Source organism: Lycium ferocissimum, chromosome 5 (genome assembly GCF_029784015.1).
Source record: "Lycium ferocissimum isolate CSIRO_LF1 chromosome 5, AGI_CSIRO_Lferr_CH_V1, whole genome shotgun sequence".
Lineage (NCBI taxonomy): Eukaryota > Viridiplantae > Streptophyta > Magnoliopsida > Solanales > Solanaceae > Lycium > Lycium ferocissimum.
In genome coordinates this window covers 15,005,492-15,031,715 of record NC_081346.1, presented here as the reverse complement: position 1 = coordinate 15,031,715, position 26,224 = coordinate 15,005,492, and the positions used below count along the sequence as shown (strand labels likewise).

At 34.9% G+C, this 26,224-nt stretch overlaps 2 protein-coding genes across 2 annotated transcripts; both read right to left on the bottom strand.

Annotated features, from left to right (window-relative positions):
* Window positions 1-12,216: 12,216 nt before the first annotated feature.
* On the bottom strand, window positions 12,217-14,556 carry LOC132056186 (small ribosomal subunit protein eS1). The gene is made up of 7 exons (XM_059448268.1): window positions 14,419-14,556; window positions 14,283-14,330; window positions 14,089-14,194; window positions 13,188-13,325; window positions 12,910-13,095; window positions 12,611-12,811; window positions 12,217-12,513 (listed from the first exon to the last, which is right to left on the bottom strand). The coding sequence occupies exons 1-7, from the start codon at window positions 14,427-14,429 to the stop codon at window positions 12,418-12,420; spliced, it is 786 nt and encodes a 261-aa protein (XP_059304251.1). The 5' UTR covers window positions 14,430-14,556; the 3' UTR covers window positions 12,217-12,417.
* A 5,959-nt stretch (window positions 14,557-20,515) lies between these two features.
* Window positions 20,516-24,541, bottom strand: LOC132056185 (dihydropyrimidine dehydrogenase (NADP(+)), chloroplastic). Its single transcript, XM_059448267.1, has 7 exons — window positions 23,909-24,541; window positions 22,968-23,231; window positions 22,708-22,878; window positions 22,001-22,113; window positions 21,726-21,912; window positions 21,305-21,414; window positions 20,516-20,894 (listed from the first exon to the last, which is right to left on the bottom strand). The coding sequence occupies exons 1-7, from the start codon at window positions 24,197-24,199 to the stop codon at window positions 20,738-20,740; spliced, it is 1,293 nt and encodes a 430-aa protein (XP_059304250.1). The 5' UTR covers window positions 24,200-24,541; the 3' UTR covers window positions 20,516-20,737.
* Window positions 24,542-26,224: the final 1,683 nt, after the last annotated feature.

Sequence of the window (26,224 nt, the reverse complement as noted above, 5' to 3'; positions counted from 1 at the left end):
ATGCTCTTCCCCTAAGGAGAAAAATACATCCTTCTTTCATAACAAATGATAGGCAGGTGGGATTATACATGCTTGATGGTGCTCCTGATGGTTCTAGGCCTATTTTAAGAATAAATGTTGTTGAGAGTTCCCAAAAAGCTTCTACTTCAGCTGCACCACCCCCACCCCCATAGCCGCCAGCCGATGACAATTCAATACAACATGAGGGCATGGGTGATCATTTAATGGATATGGATGATCCCGATAGTGATGACGAAGAGTGTGATGGAGGCGACGAGGGTGATGGGCCGCCAAGTGGTTCACAAAGCAACTACAACTTCAATGATGGAACCGGTTTCTACCGCGGGCAAACATTCGAGAACAAGGAGTATTTAAAGGTTACAAGAAAAGTTTAATAAAGACCCCGTTCTATTTTAAACCGAACAAGGGCAATAACAAATATTATAAGGTGGAATGCACAAATATTATATGCTTGGACAATTATAAACTAACCAAAAGAATAAACTATATTAATCTATAATAACTCAAAGCCCAAGAATATTATAGACAACATTGGTTGATGCTAAACTTGAGAAATAAAGTTGACTTTTGGAATGAGAAGCCTACTGAATTTGCACTATTTTAACGGACAAAAAAATAATTTAAAAACAAATTAAACCCCAAACCTCAAACCCCAAATACCAAATTGCACAAATCTTCAACCGACGGTCGTCAATAGCTAACAGTCATGGTCAACAATCATCCAGTATGTATATAAACTAAGGCCAGTATTTGTCTAAAAAGGCCAAAAATAAATAAAATTAATTAAATAAAAACTTGAACCTATTTAAACATTATAATAACATTTTAATACATCATATATGGGTCCCCATCCATTAGACACATGATCCAAAGAGTTTTAGGACACCTAATGGTCCTTAAATCACTAATATCAGCCTAAAGGCCAAAAAAAAATAAAAAAAAGACTTGATACTATTTAAATATTATAATAGCACTTTAATAATCATATGAGAGTCCCTATCCATTAGACACATGATCCAAAGAGTTTTAGGACACCTAATGGTCCTTAAACCACTAATATTAGTTTTAAAAGCAAAAAATAAATAAAGTAATATAAAATAAAAAGACTTGATCCTATTTAACATTATAATAACACTTTAATACATCATATGACAGTCCCCATCTATTAGACACATGATCCAAAGAGTTTTAGGGCACCTAATGGTCCTTAAATCACTAATATTAGTCTTAAAAGGCCAAAAATAAATAAAATAAAATAAATAAAAAGACTTGATACTATTGAAACATTATAATAACACTTTAATGTATCACAGGAGAGTCCCCGTCCATTAAACACATGATCCAAAGAGTTTAATCACAAGTAATGGTGTCCTTAGAACAATACTGTGCTTTGAGAACAATAATTTATTGTCAAACTAATTGGATAATAGTGATATGATTACCATCACTTGTGCTTAAACTCTTTGGATCATGCGTCTAATGGATGGAGACTCTCTTATAATGTTTAAAGTGTTATTATAATGTTTAAATAGTATCAAATCTTTTTTATTTATTTTATTTTATTTATTTTTGGCTTTTTAGACTAATATTAGTGATGTAAGGACCATTAGGTCTCCTAAAACTCTTTGGATCATGTGTCTAATGAATGGGGACTTTCATATGATGTATTAAAGTGTTATTATAATGTTTAAACAAGATCAAGTCTTTCTATTTATTTTATATATTTTTGTCTTTTTTAGACTACTATTAGTGATTTAAGGACCATTAGGTTTTCTAAAACTCTTCGGATCATGTGCCTAATGGATGGGGACTCTCATATGATGTATTAAAGCGTTATTATAATTTTTAAATAGTATCAAGTGCTTTTATTTATTTTATTTTATTTATTTTTGGCTTTTTTTAGATTTGAGGTTAGGGTGTTCATTTTTTTTTTTTTATCTGTTGGACGTGCAAATTTAGCAGGCTTCTCGTTCCAATAGTCACCTTTATTCCCGTGATTTATAATCAACCAAGGTCCATCATAGATCGTGTCAATGAGTTATTATAGATCATAGTCGTTTATCATCAATTAAGTGTATTAATAGACCTACCGCACTTAACTTTATTTCGATGGTTAGAAAACAAATGCAAACATAAAAAGGGCATAAATAAAACACAACACCAGAAATATGAACAACAACCATATATTTCATTTCATTGCAATATGAAAGCCCAAAAGCTTCCATCATCAACTTTCACCAATGAAAGCTTTGCAAAATACCTAAAATAAAAAGAAACAAGTGGCATCAGTTAAGCAAAACGTCACCCAATGGCTACATTTGATCAGTTTGATTAGACGTGGAAACTGCAGAATTAAGAAATGTATTCATTACGATGCTCAGTTCCCCATGATAAGGGTTTTAATTGAGGAATATAAACCTCCAAAAGGAAGACTAATATCCTAACGGTGAAATATCATAGACCAACTAAAACGGTATATTATAAATCCACTTAGAGTCCATGATAAACTGATACAAAGTTGATTAATATTGAACTTGCATTCAGTTTTTAGAACTAATACAATAAAAATACATTAAAATTTAAATATATCAAGTGGGATCCTCTCTCAAATATCGACACGTTGTTTTCTTGTGACTAAAATTTCCTTGCAAATCGAGCACTTATTTCTATTTTCTTTGTTACTTCCCTTGAGCTTGAAAGTTTCTGTGATGCCAGGAATACGCTTAATTCTCTTTCTTCAAAGTCTTGGCTCATACCGGGGTGGACGAATGTACATGTTTGTATACTTCTCTGGCACTTGCCATTCTGACGTAGGAGGGAATACATAACTAGTTACAGCAAATGCAAGAATGTAAGATTGAACTTTATACATAGGCGAAGAATACTCGTAGATATTTGAACCATAATCAACACCGTACTTCAATCTCAATGCTGCCATCGCATGAGCGCACAGTAGTTTCACCAAGTCATACTCTCATTTTGTTCAGTAAATTGACTTTGATAGTTGGTCCACTGCCGACTACGGTGAACTCATCGGCACCCTCGTTTATATTATTGACAAACAAGGAGTCTCCCTCATTCATTTTTTCCCTTATCGTCTTTTCAGCTGACGACACAAATAAATTGATTGAACCGTTGATATCTGCACGCCTCTGCCTGAAAATTTCAGCAAACCTCCTAGTAATGGAAGTGAATAAGATAGTAGTCACCTATCTATATACAAACAATAGAGTGGCATTGATCAACCACGATATAAAAACAAGAATAATCGATCAAAAGTCTAGTAATAGACCATAATGCATTTGCAAAAATATAAAAAAAACGACGGAAGAACGAAACAAGCAAAATAAGTATAGATAACACATAAGCAAAAACAATAAAAGAATGATCGAAACAAACAGCTAAACTTCCAAAATTTTGAATACAAATCAAAATTTTATGAACACCATGAATCGAAAAAGGTTAACAACTTTCAGGGCAATATGGAGCTCAAAATACTTTGAGACAGTTGCAACGTTGTTGAACCACGATATAAGAATAATCGACCAAAAGTGTATTAATAGACCATTATTTGCATAAAAAAAGCACAAAAAGAAGGATCGAACAAGCAAAATAAGTATAAATAACACACATTTCGACGGAAAAACATGCAAAACTTCAAAGGTTTTTAAAAAAACCAGAACTTTATGAACAGAAGGTTTTTCTCAAGATCGAAAAAAAAAAAATCATGGCAATATGGAGCTCAATATGCTCCGATGGAGTTGCAAAATAAAAGAAAGTACATGGGGATGGCGGCTGAAGAATATTGAAGCTTGGGGGAGAGGAAGAATGGTTGGAAGCTTGAGAGATTTTTAAATTTGGGAAAGTGAAAAGGCTAATGAGAGAGAGAGGGCTTTTCTATATCTTAATAGAAGTGAGTGGGAGTAAAGTGTATGTTTTAAAATCCCTCAACTTTCTAAAATTATAAAAAGTACCCCATTCTCATTTTTCTAAACCCTAAAACCGAAAAATAATTGAAAAAGAAAATGAGTGGTGCAGTGCAAATTAAAACTTAGAAGTGGCCTTTTTCACAAATCATCACAAATCATCTCAAGTTTCCTAGTAGGAACAACAAAAATACGCAGGACAATGCCAGTGGTGGTCCCAATAACTCCATTTTTGTTTTCTGTGTTCATTTTTATTTGTGTGTTCTGTTTTACTCCCTTCATTTTTGTTACACCTCAGCAATTTCATGTCGTTGCGTTGTGAATAGACTAAATTCAGTTAAGTCGAACATGAGACCTTCACGACTACAAGAGGGTGGTTGGCAGCCTTAATGTATATACGATAAGATTTTTAAGTCATAGGACTTGGTGAAACTAGGTTCGTCAAAGGAAGTGGAGTATAAGTTATGTTTGGGGAGGATTTCATGGGTGTTGAACCAATGAATATTTAGTAAGGTCTCGAGGAAGAGTTATAATGTCCGTTAGATCGTTAAGGAAGTGTTACACAAGTACCAAGAAGGTTCCCCGAGGATTCGAGACCAAACGAAGCGACGAGAACAAATTCGGAAAAAATTGGGGATTATACGGTCATATATACGGACCGTATATTTTATACGGCCCGTATACCTGACCGTAGAACCCTTCCAGTGAAGGGTGATTTTCTGGAGGAAACATACGGACCGTATAAATTGTACGGTCCGTATAGTGAACCGTATATTTCGGGTCGGGTCCGAGTTCAATTTTTATATAGGCACGGTTCCCTCTTTTTTTTCTCACTTCTCACTTCTCCAACCTTCCTAAAACCTATATAACTTTCTCCATATCACACTAACACATATCCAAGAGGGGAAATCAAAGATCAAACATCAAAAGTTGGTAGAATCAAGGGTGTGAATGCTTCCTAAGGGTTGATAGAAGTTGAGAATCTCTTTGGTATTGAAGTGGAGTTCTTCTCAAGGGGAGTATTCTCATCCAAAGGTCATCTCTACATAATCAAGGTGAGTTTTATGATTATTTCATGTTAATGATGGTGTTGAGTAGTTGAAGAACTTGAATTAGTTGAATTAGAAACAAGTATGGAATATGAGCTTAAGTATGCAAATAATGGTATGTTGGTTTGAAATGTAGTTGAGTTATGATTCATGGTATAATATGAGTATAATCTTGTCATGAATGGTACTAATGATGTTGAGGAAGTATCATGCGAATGATAAGCATGATGTTGTATTATAATTGTGGTTATAGAGGATCTTGGGGGTGAATTTGGAAATTGAATAACACTTAGCCAAGGGAATTTATGTGTTATGATATTATGGGCGTTGCTATGATGTTTGGGAGCTGTTTTATTACTTGAGGGAAAGTTTTTGAAACAAACGAAATCTTGGAAATTTTCGTTAGCGTTATTCGCGTTAGTTCAGGCTTAAGTACACCTTCAACAACCTAACCTTCGTACGAACCCCTTTGTATGTAGAATTGTGAGCCGGAAGGAGAGCTGTTAGTCAAAATCGTTAAGGAGATACAAAGGTATGTAAGGCTATCCCCTTTTCTTCAAAGGTATGACTCTTGTCTCATAATTTCTTCCCTATACTTCCATGACCTTTCTACATCCCTAAAGATGAAGTTTGAAGAACTTTGAGAACTTCTTACGAGATACATTCCATAACGATAAAGATGACAATGATGACTTCATGATGCAGATATTTCTATGCTTATGGTCTCATTGATACTATTCTTCTTTGTTGTCTCACCTCAAAATACTAGTTCCTTCAAGGTGAGACTTAACTGTTTAGGATGACGCCATAATGTAATCGGAGGTTCACGACCTTACGTCACTCCGATAAAGCGCACTTTTATTTAGGCTCTCATGCATGCTATGTATATTATACGTATATGATATGTATATGTATATAGGGGACATGGGGAAAGGTGAGGCGCTATAGACGCATAGCCACCTGATCAGCTGGTATCTTATGATATCATCCCGAACGCGGGATGCCCGGACGCGGGATATATGGGTAATGGATCGGGCCGTTCGTTCCGCGGCAATATATTGATATATGATGATATATGGATCGGGTTGCACGTTCCGCTAGGCCAAAATACATGATATGATGATATTTTTTACGAGCTTGCATGCATGACTCCGCCTTAAGAGGCAAGCAAAACGTTATCTTCTTATCTTTATTTTTACCTTCCCTCGTTCCCTTGTTATTTTATGATGCACGCCTTACATGCTCGGTACATTGTTCGTCCATCGACGTCCCTTTCTCCTTGAATGTGTTCATGCCTGGTAGATAGGAGACGACCCGGCTTCCTAGGAGCAATCAGGCTTGCACAGAGCACTTCCATAGACCGGAGGTGCCGTGTTTGATATTTTCTTTTGTGTATATACTTGGACATGGCGGGGTCCTGTCCCGTCTTCGTGACTTCAGTATTTTAGTTAGAGGCTCGTAGATACTCGTATGTGGGTAGCAGATGTTATGTGACCCTCGATGTATACTTTGTATATTATTCTTTTGCGGTGAGGGGGCTTAATATATATATGTGTACATGTTTTATGGAGTTTATGTGTGTACAGGTTAAGACGGTAGTAGTATGATGTGTGGTGCTCGGTAGTCAGCTCCGGGTGCCCGTCATGGCCCACTAGGCGGGTCATGACAATTTTATAATAAGTGGTTTTTTTAACTTATGCACGCCCTTAAAGTGCTCACTCCTAAAAAATTAGGGATATTTTCACTAGCTTACTCCCAATTAAATGCTTAAAAAAGAAAATCTACTTAATGATTCTTGATTATGTAAATAAGAGTAATTTTGGAAGAATAAGATGAATTTATTCTTGAAATCCTAACACGCCACTTATTTTGAAGAAAAATGAAAAGCTTAAACATCACTTATTATGAACCGGGAGGAGTATGCTTTATGGGCTATTGTTTAGTTTGGTTATGTAGGTGGGTATTTATAGGATCAGATTTAAGGTTAGCAGGGACTTTTTCACAAATAATATTAAGGAAACTTACAAAAACAGCTAATTTTTATATGCTCCTAACTATATATAGCTACAAGTTTGTAATTTACAAATCGTAGCTACCTTTAATATGGTTTCGGCTGTATTTCTATTTTTTTAAATACAGCGAAATACATGTATCATAAAAACAGAGTGAGTAAATCCTTTAAATACACGAAGGAGTTTTCGGATGTATTATCGTGTTTTTAAATACAGCGAAATACATGTATCATAAGAGAGTGGAGCAAATCCTTCAAATACATGAAGGAGTTTTGTATTTCATTGTATTTATATACTAATAATCCTTTTGTTTATGTTGTATTTAACTGTATTTCAGTGTTAATTTATCATTTTGTTTTAGTTGTATTTGAATGTATTCGAGTGTAATTAAATGTTTACAATCAAAACAGGTCGAATTTCCTGCGAAATACAAAATAACACTGTATTTACCCTTAAATCCGGTCGAATCTCCTATAAGAATACAAAATACAGTCGAATTCGATGAAAATTTCAGACGAAAATACAAAATGTATTGTATTTAAAAATGGAGAATACAATAAATCTAGTGAAAATACACTCAGATCTGAGAAAAATACACTTAAATTTGCATTTTAATCAACACGAAGAGGAGAAAAAAGGAGATTGTTGTGAAGCTATTTACAGCTTCTACTTTGTCGAATATGGTCATATCGCCGTCAAGGATCGTACTTGACCTATGAGAACACTTATCTCGCTGTTACATGTGGATCCGGCATGTTTGAAGGTGTTTCCGGCCAAGTGAAGTTGCAGCAAATCTTGTTCCTTTCAAGCTATTCTACACTTTTTACTTGAGGTATTCCAGATCTGCCGTCTAAGTTGGTATGTACGGCGGTTCCTCCGTCACCGACGATGGACCACACACCGGTGATTTGAGGCTATGGCGGCTATCCGTATCAGATCAGATCGATGATTTTCATATCAGATTGACTATTTACCGGAGAAACTTGAGTTCCTTATCTGTAAAAATGGACTAGAAAATCACCAATTCCCATTGAATTTCCTGTGACTGTAGTGGAGAGACTGGCGGTTGGCGGCAGTGGAGATGAACAGAGAAAGTTGTTGCTTGAAGGGGAGAGAGAGATGTTGTGGGAATGAAATAATTGAGAGCATATTTTGTCCTTATTTATGAATACATAATTTAGTTATCTTAGGTAATTAATTTAAAATATAATTATTAATCATAAATATCTTTTAAAGGTAGCTATAGCAAGTAAATTCTCCTAATATTAAATGGTGCTTTGATTAATTTGTACTCACTCAGTTTTCCTCAAAATTGTAGTAGTTGTCAAGTTTGCTTCTCTGTTTGGGTCATGTACGTGTGTCAATAAATGGCCAAAACAAATAGCAACAACTCTATTTACAAAAGAAATTCTGCGTTGATGGTTGGTCCTGCGATTGTGTACGCATGCGGCATTTTTAATGGCATCTATCCCTTTTCAACACTAAATAATTCTAAAATGTAAAATATTACCCGCTTATCCCCTCCTAAGCTAATATTGCTTCTTACCTAATCGGTCAAAAATATTTACCCGCCCCTCATCCAAAACCCTTCCTTTATGATACAGTATATTTATATATCATGGGAGGACTAAGAGAAGGACTGAAGCAGTTCTCCATGACATCGTCTCAGTATATTTATGTATCGCGATGGTACCATGGAGGACTGAGGAGTGTCTCATTGAAGGATTGACTCAGTCCTCCAGGATACCATCACAGTATATGTATATAAGATGACGGTATCATAGAGGTTTTATGTTTTTAGAAAAGTGTGCCTTTTGAATAAATGAACATGATACCATCTCATTATATTTATATACCATGTTGGTATCTTTTTTTTTTTTTTTTTTGGGGGGGGGGGGGGGGGCATTTCGGGTAAATAGTTTCAGGAACATGAAAGTAAGAGGGATAGAGGTAGGTAATTATTTTATTTTTCGGGGGCAATGACGTCTTATCCCCTTTTTTTATCGTGTTCCTTCAAAAAAAAAATATCCTCAGAATATATACAGCCAGACCTCTTTATAATGACATCCTCATATAATAGCACCTCTTTATAACAACTAAGTTTGTCTCGGAATCGACTTTTTATGTTATAGTTTACCTCTCTAACTTTTTATCTATAACAACAACAATCATCTAAGGCCCCGTTTGGACATGGTTTTAAACCATGGTTGGACATACAATTTGGATATTTTAAGTTGTATTTTCTCTTATAGATATAAAAACCCCACAAAATTGTGAAAACTATCAAAACATTCTCAATTCACATACAATCTTACCAAATGAGCAAATCATAGTTTATAAAAAAATTAGTACACTACTAGAAGGCTTTTCTAAAAAATGCAACATCAATTAATCAAACTTTACTTCAATAAAATCGAAAATTTAACATGAATAGTAATGTAACAACTATTTAATGTAATCTTCCCATATAAATTAAAGGTTGGTAGACATAAATAAAGGTTGGTGGAAGTTAATGAGATTGATAAATGATTGATGGGGGTAATTGTTAAAAATATTTACCAACTTATGGGTCTTTTTTTATAAAATGTTAACTTATGGGTTAAATTTTATATTTAAAAAAGTTGAAACCATGCTTTTTGGATGATTTGGGTTCAAACCAGGACTGAAAATTGATGACCAAACGCTGGTTTGAAACCATGGTTTGAAAATTGATGACCAAACGTCTACTTATAACAGCACGTTATTTGTAAAATTACCTCTCTATAACAGATATCTACTTTTTTAAATAATATAATGCTTAAGCGTCCTTATAAAATAGAATATCTAAAATTACCAATAATATGTCAAGAAATTTTAATGAATATTTTGCTACTTTAATAACTATTTATGGCAGAGAATATTATATAAATATATATTTTTATCATTAAAATATTTTTCTTCTTTATACAAAGTATGATAAGCTTAGGATACAACAAGATACCCAGTGAAATCTCACAAAGTAGGGTTTGGGAGAGTAGCGTGTACGCAGACCTTACCCCTACCTTGGGAGATAGAGAGGTTGTTTCTGATATACCCTCGGCACACGGACAATTGTGATAAGCTTAGGATTAAAATGAAAAATTAGATTTTATGCATCTTTTTTACCGATAATGGTGACATATTATTTAAATGTCAATGTTATTATAGGCATATAACAATCATTCATTATAACGAAAAATTTCAAACCCAGCAATGTTGTTATAGAGAGGTTTGACTGTATAATGTGTATAATATGGATACTTAGTATGTATACATTATACACTGAGTATACGTTGATTATATATTTATTATACACAAATTATACAGAAAAACGGGTGTGGAGTATTGCCGTGGCAACGGTGGATACTAATAAAAAAAAAAAAAAAAAATATATATATATATATATATATATATATATATATTGTATGAAAATGTATATACCAGCTCCAGTCTAAAGTGTATAATAATTATATACAGTGTATAATATACATTTTTGACTATAATATGTTTTTTGAGTTCATATGGTCATTCGATTATCAATAACTTCATCCGGATGACAACTTATGTACTTGTCCTTCATAAAAGAGAGAAATTCCCATTTGATAATATTTAAGTGAGGTACCATAATCACATAAATTTTTATCCTTACAAGTCGTGAAACAACCACGTGCAAGGATTATAAGAAAATTCCAAGAGAAGTGAAGATTACTCAAACCAAGGTTTGGTGTCGTTGGATATCTAAAGCGAAGAGTTGTATGAGAAAGGAGGCAATTTGCAAGAAATCTAGAATTCAGAGGTGGGCATCAACGGTGGTAGAGCCAGGATTTTCACTAAGAGAGTTCAAAATATAAAAAAGTAAACACACAAAGAAGCCAAAGGGTGTTCAATGCCTACTATATATATAAAAAAAAAAAAAATTTAACCATATATAAACAGTGTAATTTTCCGCCGAAGGAGGAAGATGAACCCTCTTGGCCCTTCCTCCCTCCGACCCTGGGCATCAAAGGGCGTTAACTAGTTAGATCGGGTTTCTCGAAAATTACGAAAGGAGACAGTGTAATCTCTTGAAATCAATACAGACTTAGTGAAAGATAGAGCACTGTGAAAAAAAAGATTCATATATGCATAAACAATTATTTGAGAATTTATTTGCCACGTTAATACGTTCACTTTAGATCCAATACTTAGTAGGAGTATTATATTCTACCCTGGGCTGCAAGAGATTCGACTCGAATTAGTTACTTAGAATTTATTTTATCATGTTAGTACGTTTACTTCAAAGCCTATACTCCTATTAGAAATTTTTATGCCAATAAAAAAAATACAGAGAGCCCTTAATACTTTCCTTCTTTATTTTATATTTTGCCAAATGTTGGCCTCATATAAATTTCAAGGAAAAACATGATCAGTAAAAATTCATATAATTGACTTTTACTTACTCGGATTGATGAGGCATAGTGATTGTTGTATCATCTATTCATTAAAAACTTATCCTGCAGCAAAATATTATGTGACGTGGCATGGAAACGGTAAGACGAAGCAAAGACCGTGTACTGGTTAATAACAACATAAAGGCATCAACTGCACAAGAAGTCATTTCTATTAAAATGTCGCTGTTACCCAAACGATATAAGACTTCTTGGTCAAAACCATTACATGACTACTTATCGCAAGTTCTGAATTGTCCTGAACCTAGAAAAGAAAAGGGTGGAAACATTTGCTGCCCGACTTAAAACTGAAAATATATGTGATCATGCATCTAATTAACCAGATAACTTCAAAAAAAATACCTGTTTCTGTTTTAGTTTCAATTTGCTAAAGAGTCCATTTCGCACTATTTAACAATGAGCTTCAACTTTGCTGGGGATCAAAAACATTAAATTCACCATCAGAAGGATAGTGTGACATTGCAAGAAGAAAGTATCAATGGAAATGTTTGATACAAAGGTCAAGAAATAGTAATGAGAACGGTGATTCAGTATTATGACATTAGCGGTGAACAGCTACTTGGGTACAGTAACATCAATATCATTAGGGGGCGTTTACACTTTACAGGTTACCTATCGTTCTTAATTACAAAGAACCAGCAATATTAAGAGTTCGCCCATAAACACAACAATCAGAGTCCACAAAATTTAGCGCTTGTCAGAATTTAAAAAGTCGCATGAACTACCAAGCTTCATTGTCATATAACAACAATGGGGACAGGAACTAGTAATAGATAAAACAGCTGCAAAACATATCTCGGTCTATGATAATGTATAAATCAAACATAGGCAAAGAACCAGATGCAAAATTTTGAGATGTCTCAACAAAACTCAACTTAAACAATGTGAAGCTCTAAAGACTACCACCATATTGGATCACATAATTCAGATGGACGAAATGAATCTAAGCTCCAGGAATCTCGGGCTCTGCCTCTGCTACTGTCTCATCAGCTGGCCTATCCAACTTCACACCAACATCTTCAGAATAGTCACCATGAACCTATGACAAGAACTCGGTCAATAACTCAATAGCTACAGTAAAACCATGAATGCATATAGCGTGTAACAAATATGACGAGAACATATAGATAACATACCTCCATCAGCTTTCCCAGATCAAATTTAGGGGCCTTAAGGATCTTGACCTTACGAATATAAACATTTTGTAGGGGGAAGATGCTTGAAGTTGCTTTCTCAATCTCTCTGCCAATTGATTCAGGGATGAATTTTGCAACCAACTCCTTCAAGTCACAGGAACTTGCTTGGTTTCTCATGATCTCAACCATCTTTCTACGGATCTAACACATTATGAAAGATATTCTTGTCAGCGACCAAAAATAACCTTTGCAAGACATGATGACAACTACAATAAGCATATAGAAATACCACTACCAACCTGACGGATCTGGCTGCTCTGAGCATAACAGGTACGCTTCTGCTGGTTTGGACGCTTCTTTGTAAAAGCGATGCAGAACATCCTAAGAGTATAGCTGTCTGTGGTTTTAACATCCACATGAGCCTCAATCAAGGTCTGCCATTTGCGGACCAGAGACCTCAACTTGTCTGTCGTGAAATCCATTCCCTGTAATTATGTAACAAAGTAACTCAATAAACAGTCACGTGTAACCTATAGCAGTATGAAGAAAAGGATTGTGACTAAAAGGAACATCTTACATAGAATTGTGTGAGGACATTCCTCCCTTGCACATCTTCTGCTCTCAAACGGATTTTCCTGAAAGCCTGATCCTCATCCTTCTGAAGATCAGCCAGACTAACTTCAAATACTCTATGTTTTAGGCCCTCTGAAGCAATCTGAGAAGAAAAGCACACAATTATTCCAGTGAAAGCACACTTACAATAAGCTATTCTATTTTTTAAGTTGGCGTAGTTAACAAATTGCACAAGTGGTAGGTAGATCACAAAAACAAGGTGAAACAGTTTAAAGCTAGTGAAAAAAATGCCCTATACATTTAGTCGACGTCCCCACATACAGGAAAATACAGATAGCAAGGAAATAATTGTCCTCACGCAGTTTTTTAGATATAAGTTACAGAATCAAAATGGAATGTCGAAACATGAAATGAAGGAATTCGACTGTTTGCTTCATTACACATTAGCTATTACGAGTCAAATTTCAAAGTAAAAGTTCTTGTACATTCCAAAGAGATGACATCCCAGCAAGCAACATTAATTTTAATTTCTAACAAATTGCTGATATGTTCAGGATGAATTAACAATAGAACCATTTTCTGACCTAATTTCTCGTACACATGGATGGCAAGATTTCTCTTCATGTTCAGCAATGCATAATACAACAAACAAACAACCCCTAACTACCAATAAACAACATTTCTCCCACATTCCAGTAGTAAACCCATCAAGTTCACTCAACATTACTATAATACAACGGCATTCAAGTATATCATTCAGTTAATTAGTAATCCATTGTACATCAGACTAAACAGAACCCAAGGCATACTTAAAGCAAATGATATAAAATAAGCAACAAAGGCAAGATCAACAGAATTGTAACAAATTAGAGACAAAAAAGGAAGGGAAGGGAATAAAGAAATACCTTGGTACCCTGAGTCCTAGTGACGAGGGTTTTGCCAACGTTCTTGACTTCGAAAACAGATGGTGCCTTGACATCATACCAGTCCTTCTTTGCGTAGGGATCCGCCCTGCCCACACACAAACCCACATTAGTAAACCCCACATTACATATATAAAAAAAGAGACCAGGATTAAGGTGTTAGTATTGCTACTTACGCCTTCTTCTTTCCTCCCTTCTTTCCCTTGGAAATCCTCTTGTTCTTTCTGTACAAATGGAAAAATAAAACAGCATTAGGATTAAACAAAACATAAGTAGAATCGGAAATACGGCATGAGTGTTAAATCGGTATACCCGACGGCCATGTTGGGAAGGAGGGGTTAGAGCAGCTTTGGGGGGTTTTGGGGGAAGGGATGAGGAGGCGAGGTTACAAGAGCTGCGCGGTATGACAAACCCTAGTTTCAGTAAAGAGAGTGTTGGTGTGCCTTATAGCATGCTTATATATATGTTGGCATGACACAATCTACCACTTGTGTTGGGGTTAATTACGAAAATACCTTACATCCCGGGTATCTCTTTTTTTTATTTTTCTCTTGGGGAGAGGAATAGTTATTTTTACAAATACAAAAGGCCCGTCTGTGACATAATTTCAAATCACGTTGATTTTAAATTAAATTTTTATTTGGACATGCAATTTAAATTTTTTATATTTTATTTTTTCTCATAAATAAGAAAATTTCACAATTTATGAAAAACTATCAAAATTTCTCTAACTCTTATATAATCTTATCAAATAATTAAATCATAATTCATTAACAAGGTATCAGAATATATAAGGCGCCACATTACTAAATCGCATATCTCCACATTCCTTTTATAAATAAATGCTTGCAATTACATATTATTACAAACTTTTAAATACACATAATTTGACGAAGATTCATTGATCCAAAAAAAGCAACAATAGTAGCAACTAGTTATTATTTAACATAATCCTTCCACATGGGGTGGACATTTTTTTCACGTCGAGTATGGTTCTTTTTATTGTAAAATGATGAGTCTTTTTATTGAAAATTTAAAATGATGGTCTTATTTTTACAAATATATATATATATATATATATATATATCTATCGGTCAAGTTTTACATTTAAAAAAATTGAAGTCATGATTTGGAATCTCAAATCCTACCTTTTGGAGAATTTCGGATTTGAAATCATGATATGAAGTTGAAGTTGAAATTTTGTGCAAATTTCATAAACAAACGCCGATTTAAAATTAAAATATAAAATCATGATTCCAAATCGTTAGATCATTTTATTTATAGTATAATTGCAATAAATACAATTAAACTATTTTTTTAATTATAAAATCACTCAACTTTGATGAAATACACTAACATATGATTTAAGCCAAATAGGTGAAGGCTGGGCTAAAATTTTACTACTCCATTTCATTACTTAAAAGTTGAGTTATGGGCTAAAATTCTCCCTTAACAATGAGAGTAGGTTCATTTTGATCCCTCAAATATAATCCTGAGCATATTGAATCTTTTAACTATGCTAAAGTAAAAAACTTTTGGTCTCCCCAACAGAACTGTTTAAAAAGTAACGATGCTAAATCCATGTGACACGTGTCTTGTAAGAGGCTAAACCCATCGGATCTGATCGGAGAAGAAACTCAAAACCAAGGTCATTGGACCTGGGCTGAAAGATGGCATGTTACTAAAAAAGGATTCGAATGAAGGTCGGCAGTGGCGGAGCCACATAGAGCCGAGGGGGTTCGGAACCCCCTTGCCGGAAAAAAACACTGTTTTTATAAGGTTAAAATTATTTTTTATGTATATACAGTAGATGTTGAACCCCTTGAAGCATTCGTATGTTTTTTTTTATATTTTAAATCCTCTACGGAAATCCCGCTCCGCCAAGAAGCGGGCCCGTGGTAGGATTGTCAAAGCTGGCAACGATGAAGCTCCCCCTGTTTCGCTCATTTCCACTCTTCTTCTTGTTTGTCAAATGGTAATCTCTATGTCTTACTTAAGAGAAAGAAAGACGGATGAACTACTTATATATAATTTGGAGTTGTTTTATTGTGCTTTTGTGTGGAAGTTTTTTCATACTTGCTGACCATATGTTTCCTCAATGAAAGCTTCATTACAAGATTATTTTTTATTTGTTTCTAGTTATACAAGTGTGTATTCATGTGTGCTGCTAGATATTACATAAGAGTTAATTATCAACCATATGATCCAAGTATTATGAGCAGCTTTGCTAATTTATATACAATATAAAGCTAGACATAGATAAGGTGATGTGGCACCTCTCTACGGCTAGCATTGGTATTTATCTTTTTTGTCAATTTTTTAACATTTTCCTTTTATTTTCACCTTAAATGTATTGCTTAAAATTAAATAAGAACCCTCTATTAATTTCTTCCCTTAAATTTCTTCCATTAATTTCCTTAGTAAATAGAATTTACGTTGGACCTTACATGATATAGCAACTGATGAGGCAAAAGCTTCAAGTGTATTCTCTTATTCTTGAAGATCATCTTTATGCCTTCCCACTCACCAAGTACTATTTTTTTTTTCTTATCTTATTCCTACGCTATTGTAATTGTCTCCTTGAAAATTTGATCTATTTTCACATGTTAATTTATATCTATGCAAATTATTTTTCTTACTGGGGTGTATTGCATAAACCTGCAAAATTCAACACAATCTCTGTGAATGTCGAGAAAGGAATTTAATCTCAATCGATTGAGAGGTTTCGATAATTACGGTGCAAACGTAAGAAATTATTTTTCCATCATTTTTTGTTGGAATCTATGCTTTTTGGAAGATAGGTTTTAACGGATCGTTATGCTAGAGGTGCATTGAAATTATTTTCCATCATTTTTTGTTGGAATCTATGCTTTTTGGAAGATAGGTTTTAACGGATCGTTATGCTAAAGGTGCATTGAGTGATATACTTATTGACTGGTTAGCCATCAACAAGCTTTTTATATCTCAAGGAATTGTTATCAACTTTTATATCCTTTCTATTCTTCTATAAGAATTTATCTGAGTAATCTATGCTTTTTTGAAGTTAGATTTTAACGGATCGTTACACTGGAGGTGCTTTGAGTGATATATATACTGACAGGTTAGCCATCAACAAGCTTTTTATCTCATGGAATTGTTATTAACTTTTATATCCTTTTTATTTTTTTATAAAAATTTATCTGAGTAATTTTGAAGTCATACGTCGAAAAATAAGAGAGAATTCTATTACTTTTCAAGGCATATATATAGAGAGAGAGAGAGAGTACCCGAGCTTGGCTCTTCAATCATTGCAAAAATTGTTTCATCGGTTTCATTATTAATATCTTCGCCACCAACTTGGTGAAGAACATTTTTATTTGCCCATGGGATGTTGTTCAAATCTGCAAAGGAATTGCACCTTTTTTGTTTTTCTGTGGTGATTTACTTGTAATTGGTAAATTCTTTCGTTATACTTCTCAATTGACGAGTTGCTCTTTTCTCAAACCCTTTTTATATTCTCCCAGTTATATGCTTAATAATACTTTTTTCCTTTCTGATGACTTGGTATTCAGGTTGTAATATTGATTAATTATCTATAGTACGTGATACTGACATTTTTGCTCATACATAAGATTTTCCGCAGGAAGCGTAAATTGTTGTGCCTAGACTAGACATTATCCTTGAAAAATTGTTTCCGCCCCGCTTCCTTGATTATCTATGTCAGCTATACTTTAAATTCCCTTCAAGGATTAATGCAAGAAAACACTGTAAAGTAATTTTACTATTTTTCCTCATAATCTTTTCTGTTTTTTTATTTTCCATCCGATATTCCTAAGATCTGCATTAGGCCTCCGAAAGGATTTTTTTTAATATACTAGGGTTCGAACCTGAACTCCGATTAAGTGAGGAAGCAGTTATATCCATCGCGCACCACATCCTTTGGTGGTATCTTTCCTCATAATCATTGTAACTACTGCCGTATTTTATTCATACTTCTTTTGGTTTCTTATTTTGGATTGAGATTAGATTTTTTTTTTTTTTTTTTTTAAAAAGAAAAAGAAAACTGGTAACTTAGAATTTACCAATTTAGATTAGTCAAAGGCTCGATACTGATATTGTTTATCCTAATATATGTCGGAATATTTTGTTGCAGAATGCTGAAGAGTATTACTACTTCCGGATCAAAAAAGAGGTCACTTAGCCATTTGCACACCCCTTAAGAAAATTACTCACTCTAAGAGTTTTTTTTTACTAAACTACCCCTAATTAAATAGGCATTAGGATTTGATCACATAACACTTAATAGGGGCAAATCTGAAAAGATAAGGTAAATTGTTTCTTAATTTAATAAGTGGACACTTTTTTTGACCCCAAAAAAAAGGCTAATTAGACACTTTTTTTTATCTGGAGGGAGTAAAAAATAGCTTATTCCATGTTAACGAAAGAGTATTGCAGCTAGAGAAAGTTTTTCTATTATTTGTTAGTTTGTATAGAAATTTGAATTTTTTATTAAGTAAAAGAGTAAGCACGTTGATAGGATTGCCAAGGAGAAGGGTGAAAAGGTACAGTCTCACAAGAAAATTTTCACCACTGATTTTTTTTTTTTAATATCTTTGAGTATTATTTTGCCGTGGAATCTCTTTAGTCATGGAATTGAATTCGATTTGTTCATTATTAATTCAATGGGGCTTTCACAAAAAATTTCAATGGGGTATCTTGAGAGGATAATGGATATTTTCTGAACGAATATTATATTTTACAAGTAAATTGCATTTTAATTAATGTGACATATATTTTGTAATTGATTAGTTATTCATATGTTATTTTTGGATCAGTTAAATACAACATAAGCCAAATGATGACAATTGATACTTCGATATTTTAATTTCTTGACGGGAAAGATATTTTAAGATCTTTTTGGCCTTTTCCGTTATTGTGTTACCGTTGTGTCATTTTTGTTCTTACTAAAAATGTTGATGATGTTTTATTTATTTTTACTGTTAATTTAATTTTGAATATTTAAGTTTTGTAAAATGCATATGGTTGAATTTATAAACTTATGTGCATAGTTTACCTTATGAAAGAAAAAATAAAGAAGATTTTAAATTTCACAAAATATACTTCGTGATTACTTTTAAATTTTGAGTGTTAAAAAGTTAAATTATAACTCTAATAAGGTCTTCTATGACCGCGCAAATTCATTAGTATCTTATATGAGTGGCATTTTAGAGAAATGCCATTACTCTGCTTTGCATTCTCTCCGATTGATTTAGCCTCTTACAAGTTATGTGAGTGTCACATAGGTTTAGTACCGTTATTTTTTAAACGGGTTCTGTTAGGGAGACCAAAAGTGCTCCACTTTAGCATAGTTAAGGGATTAAATATGCTTAGGATTATATTTGAGGGATCAAAATGAACCTACTCCCATAGTTAAGAGATTAAATATGCTCAGGGTTATATTTGAGAGACCAAAATAAACTCACTCCCATAGATAAGGGATAATTTAGCCTATAACTCCTTAAAAGTTAGCAACTTTTTTAGAAATTAAACCAGTTGTCTTGGCATTTGGAATTGGAAGCTGTTATGAACAAGGAATTGTCAAATTACATTTAGAACCTCGGAAAGATACCTATATATAGAAGACGGAAATAATCTATTAGGGCTCATGTTATGAAGTTGTCTCTTATTTTCTTAGTTGTTTTAGATTTGAACCTCCCTCCCTTCTACCTTTTATTTCTTCTTCCCATGGAAGATTTGGTTACTAATTTGAAGTATTTGTAATAATTTGAACATGAACTCTTATATCAATATATGTGATTACACTTCTCCGTATCTAAGCGATTCTCCTTCATTACAGAAGCGATCACTTGGTCTGAATTTTAAAGCCCGTTTGATTAGTTGATTAAAGTATATGATAAGTATCAAGCGTTTGAAAGTCACTTTTAGCCTTTTAGGTGTCTGAAGTCGATTTTGTATAAATAAGTAATTACATATTTGAAAATCAAGTGCTGAAACTAGAAAAGAAATGCCCGTACGTCTTGCTTCTATTTTTCACAACCTACTGTAAACACCAGGTACTTAACACGATACAGTAATACCACCCTGAAAGAAAATAAATCGAGGAATCGCATCCGTGAAGCTCATCAAACTATGTATTCTCAACACCATGAATTAATGGAACTTCCACTTTCAACCCACCTCCCACGCCATATTATGGAACGATTAGTTCCACATTTACAAACTTCATTAGCTAATATAATATACGGGGAATGTTAGGCAGTAATTTGGTTAATGTACAACCATGCCATTTGAAGTATACTAACTTGGGTATAATTATTAAGGGGAATTAACATACACATCTGCCTTGAAAGTTGGATTTAACATGACGGAATTCTCTTCCCTTTTCAATAACAAACGAGGATGATCAGAGTAGCCAAATGAATTCTGAGATTCTTCATCATAAACACAAGTATTTTGATTCAAGTTTAAAGATAAATAACTGAAAACAGGAGATGTGAAAGTCCTATACGCGAAGAACTACGTACAAAGAGGTCAAAGTCACTATACACCAATCCAGTCAGATATATGAAAGGGATTGATTTATTCATGATCTACAATTCGAGAAGAAATGTGCATTTAGAGGTTTACAAGTCTAGTTGGAAACCATGCTTTCAGTTTCTTGCACAAAACCATCTCCTGTCCAGTCTTTGTCAGATTGTAAACCTTTCTTAATCGCTTTCCTTTGACGTATTGCTTCATGCTGCCTATTCACCAAATCCGTGTGAGTCGTGAAGTAGTCAAGTGATGCTCTGCGCATAACACAAATTCAAATTATTATTAAAAGATTCTTATCGTCAGTAACTACGTATAACTTTATGCAGTAGCACTGGAAAAAGTCAAATTTGAAGTATTGGGCAAAATTAAAAGAAATCACAGAAGTGGGTGGAATAGGAAAAAGAGTTCAGAACCCAGATCATAATCCTACTATATCTGAGTAAATTTGGGTTAAGAACTAAATGTGGTTAAATACCAATTCTGGTTTTTTCTTTGACCTGTTTTAGGGACGTGTTGGACTAAAATGTACGCGCTTGCCAGCAATAACAATAAATAATGCAATCTAGTTCTTGATATACCAGCTGAGCCTTAATTTTTTTTTTTTTTTGGATCTAATGTCTCCGAGGGTGTGTGTAAGAGAGGGGGAGAGAGAGAGAGAGATTACCCTCTGAAATCTTCTATTGATGAAAAATTGTGCTTTCTCATGAAATCTTTCAGCTCAGAGCACAACGTTTTCACAAGTCCATATCCATGCATCATGACACCGGTACAAACCTACACAATAAACCAATAAGGATTTGTCATGCAAAAAAAAGACGGAAGCAAAAAAATTGAACGAACAAACAAATTAAGAGGGTTGCCCACTAGTCTAGCTTGCTTAGTTTAGTAACTCTCTTTTCCCCTCTTCCCCATTTTACTGAAATATCACTAGGATCAAAACTAAATTGCTTGAGAGATTTTTCACTTATGTTAGATCACAACTCGGAAGAAACGTTTATTTAGTACTAAATTTGGTTACAGCAAGGAATTTTGCACGATATGTATAGTCATAAACATACAGGAAAAGGGTCACTTTCTAATCCAACCTGTACAGTATTTGCTCCGAGAAGAATAAACTCGGCGGCATCAGCACCTGTCTCGACTCCCCCAATAGCAGAGAGTGAATAGTCCTTATCTCCAAATTCTGACTTCATCATCCGTGCAATGTTCATTACTTTAGCAAGGGCAATTGGATGCACTGCCTTTGCTGAGTAGCCTCCGGGAGTAGAGTATCTAAGCCAAACAGTAGAAAATGAATTGCTGGAGATCATAAAATCAGAATACTTTAATTCAGCATACTTGTCAAAGTAGAGATACTGACCCCTCAACACAAGGCTCGGGCCTTAAGGTGTCAAGATTGATTCCCATTACACTCATGATTGTATTTATAGCAGACACCCCCTCGGACCCTTGGTTAAGAGCTACCCTAGCCGGCTACAATTCAATGTGCAGAAGTTAGAAACACATCGACATAATTTTTACATAAAAGAATGCTGATAACTTGTCGGCCATGAGTGAATAACAAACTAGTGGGAGGCCATAATTACAGTAAGGAAGGGAAGGGAAGTTGGTTTAATCCAGACATAGAGACTATTAATGATAAAAAAATCACCTTAGTTCAAGCCCTCTTACATGCCAAAATAATAATCATCAGATAGCTCTAAAGAACTCACAATCATCACACTTCTCAAGTCCTTTAACAGTCATTATGGACTTCATTCAAATTAGTAAAGACTCTACGATTGGAAAGTGCAATAGAGAGACCGTACAACCAACAAAGCTTAATCTCCAAAAAAAGTAAAGGGGTCACAAATGGTGCGAGACAGAATGACCAAAAGAAGAAATTACGCAATGCAATGCAATTTCCCCCTACTTCTGAGTTAATGCGAGAATGTTTTAGTAACAAAGGAAGATTATATCATGATGAATACCAGAAGTTATGACCTTCTTAACATATGAAATGAGTTCATGTTTTGGACATTTTAGTGATCTATCATCTTTGTTGTATAAAATGCCATGCCAAAATACCTTTGTAATGTCGGTGATATTAGGAGTCATCTTTGCCCAAACTGGCACTGTGGCTACAGCATTAATCCATCCGGAAACCTCCTCCAAGAGATCACAGTCTTGACCAACAGCAGCACCCATTCTACGCTCTGGCATACCATGAGGGCATGAGAAGTTGACTTCAATTGCATCCTGTGAAACAGAATCAGTATTGAGACAGTCAAAGTCAAAGCAACTAAAAAGAGAATCAGCATGACAATTAAGTCCTTCCAAATGCTTACAATTCCAGTTTCTTCAACTTTGTAAATAAGTTCCTCCCAAGCAGCTTTGTTGTACTCTTCCATGATAGAAGCAATAAGTATCCTATCTGGATACTCTTCTTTCAACTGCTTAAACTCTTTTAGCATTGTCTCCAGAGGTCGATCACTAATGAGCTCAATATTCTGCCACCCAATAATTTGCCCTTTGGCAGAACCATTTGCTGCTGCTCTTAATTTAGCATATCTTGGGGTCACATTTTTAACTTTATCGGCCTCCAAAGACACCTGAGGAAAGAAAAAAAGAAGTTGATTAAAGAGGAAAAGACTTGGTTTCAACATCAAACAAACCGGAGAAAGACATGTTTCTTAATAAGATATTCAACAGCATTTGTGTCACGAACTCGAAATCTTGAAAGTCCAAAGAACCGATCTCAAAATTCTTATATCGAAGACTATAATATGTTGTTAACTAACAGGTTCAATATATTTCTTTCTTCTCTACACTTTTCAAAACAGAAATAACTAAAAAGTGTTGATCTCACTTTTCAATGGACAACAACCATCTTTTCAAAAGTAAAAAGATCACACTTTTTCGCAACTTTTTAAGGTTTACTTGATCAAGAATCAGCACATGCAAGAACTACCTACCAAGTTGTTAAATCATCAGTCCACACATACTGATCCAGGACCCTACAAAGATAATCTCCAATCCCAGAATAACTAACAGAGAATATCTGTCATATCATTCGCTCGGATAATCCCAAACTTTAAACCAACTTTACTTAAGAAGTTGTCTTACTCAATTAGATGCAAATCAACAGCTCAATTTAGTTTCTTCCTATATTTAATCAGATTTTAATAAAAAGTACTAGTAACAGATAACATAACAACTGGCACTAGATCCACCACTAAAAAAAGAATATATGGATAAAGAAAGTAGTACTAAAGTAGGAAAGCTTTACCGTTTTGGCGATAACACCACCCCAGCCTTCATCAAAAGCTCTCTTCATAACTGTATAGTTAGTCCCAGGAGGACCCGACCCGATAACAAATGGGTTGGGCATTTTCAACCCGTTAACAGTAACACTGAGATCAGGCTCAATAGTCTCAGACGCCATAATTCTAAACCCAACTCGGTTTCTACCATAATTCGACCGACGGACCCGACCCGCCCGACCCATCATAGGGAATTCAGTACCCGAATGACCATCAAGTCCAATTCTAATTTGTTGAGCCAATCCAAGAGACGCCATAATTGAAAGAATTTGATGAACTTGGGACAGAGAAAAATGAAAATGAATATCTTAGGAATCTGAGTTGGGAAAGTAAGAAAATTTATTATATAAATAGGTGTTTGATTGGCGTTATCTAGTTGTAGGTATAGGAGAAGAGATCAAGACTAAAAGAGACGGGGAAGAAAAGGTTTTTTTTTTTTTAAGAGATCAAGATTCTTAATGATAGATTGAAAATTAAGCACGGAAATGATCTGTCCAAGGTTCATTACTAGTGGGTTTTAGTTAAAAAAGAACTCCATGAACGTGCCAAGAAATTGGATAGGGGAATTATATCTCGAGTGTGTTGTAGGCTAGCAATAGTGTGCACGTTAATGAGCTGTTTTGACTTCTTGATATCAGAATTTTATCACTTTCACACATTGCATGGCTTACCCATTTCTACGACACCGTTTGACCTTTTTTTTTTAAAAAAAAAAAAAAAAAAATTAATCATCCAAGGTATAGAATTTACTGATCCGTTAGAAATTTATTACTTTTTCCTTTTTCAACCGGGGCGAAGCTAAAGTATAATTTACGAATAGATCAAGTTTATTAGCTTTGGTCTAAATTCTATATTTATCTTAAAAGAATTATTGAATAAGTGTTTGTATATGGGTAAAACCGAGGATAATGGTATCCTCGGTTTCCCGACATGGGGGTTAAGTTCATGACGATCATTGCTGGGTCGAACTAGTCCCGGTTAGGTACGAAGTCGAGCATCGGGTTGGAGCCAGACCGACCACACCTGGCCTCGGGTCGACGGATTCGGTTGAAGTTAGCTGCCGAGATACAAAATAAGGCGGTTAATCACGATGAATGAAGGACCGAAATATCCACCATAAGCCGGATATTTTGGCGTCGATATCGCCCATCCGTTAATAAGAGATTATGTGCCTTATTTAGATTTGTACTAGGGTTTGGACTCCTCTACTATATAAAGAGGAGGCCCCCTTTAGTTTGAGGGTTCTTTGACACACACATAAATCCGCAAAGGCAATACAATTGTTAGCAAGTGTTCATTCATCTTAGTGTTTCATCACTGTTCATTGCTCATTATACAACCACTGTAGCTCGATCTCGGTTCCCAGAACCCGAGGCCGACCACTACTTTTTTGTGGTTAGATCATTTATATTTGCATCTACTTCATTGTTTATCGCATAATAGTAAATCGTGTTAAACCAAACCGCTTATCCTTTGCACCTCGTACAAATTTAATTGCTATCCATTTTTAGGGTAAACAGTTTGGCGCCCACCGTAGGGCTTAGGATAATAGTGGCGGTTTAATACGGATTTCTAATAACACTCGATATTTTACACTTGTTCTTTTGAGTTTGATTTCAGATCCAACATGTTAGACTCTCACTTTGTCAATTTTCGTGCTGAGCGGAGCCATCATAAGGAAAACGACAATGGGGAACCCAACAACAACGTGCCCCTAGTCGATCCTAATCAAACCAGGTCATCAATAGGGGATGTGCCAGTAGAAATGGAGCCACGTTGCAACAGCTTCGGAACTAGTTGGACATGGCTATGGCACAATTGCAGGCCCAACAAGCGGTTATAGCACAACTGCAAAATCAAAATCAAGCGCCCAATGCTGCCCTATCTGAACAGACCGAGGAAACTGCCCCAAGGGAAGAAAGGCACGTTGCAGGGAACAACGGGAACGACCTTGGACAATAAGTCGAACTAATAAGGATGCTCGAAAAACTGATAAAAAGAGTAGAGACCGGGGAAAAGAAGATAGAGGCAAATGACAAGAAGGTGGAGAACTATATCGCGAGGGTCGACCAAATTCCCGAGGCACCCTCGGTATTGAAGGGACCGGACTCGAAGAAGTTCGTTCAAATGCCTTTCCCACTGAGTGCGGCACTAAAGCCGATCCCAAAAAGGTTCCGCATGCCCGACATTCCGAAGTATAATGGGACCACTGACCCAAACGAGCACGTGACCGCGTATACATATGCCATTAAAGGCAACGACCTTGCAGAAGACAAGAGGGA

Coding starts and splice junctions, on each gene's coding strand:
- LOC132056186 (XM_059448268.1), bottom strand. Junction 14,195..14,282: donor AAGGGAGGAAAGAAGAAGGC/GTAAGTAGCAAT, acceptor GTGTGTGGGCAG/GGCGGATCCCTACGCAAAGA. Junction 13,326..14,088: donor CTAGGACTCAGGGTACCAAG/GTATTTCTTTAT, acceptor TTTTCTTCTCAG/ATTGCTTCAGAGGGCCTAAA.
- LOC132056185 (XM_059448267.1), bottom strand. CDS start 24,199: ATGGCGTCTCTTGGATTGGCTCAACAAATTAGAATTGGACTTGATGGT. Junction 22,879..22,967: donor AAGTTGAAGAAACTGGAATT/GTAAGCATTTGG, acceptor TCTGTTTCACAG/GATGCAATTGAAGTCAACTT. Junction 21,913..22,000: donor CCCGAGCCTTGTGTTGAGGG/GTCAGTATCTCT, acceptor TGTTTGGCTTAG/ATACTCTACTCCCGGAGGCT.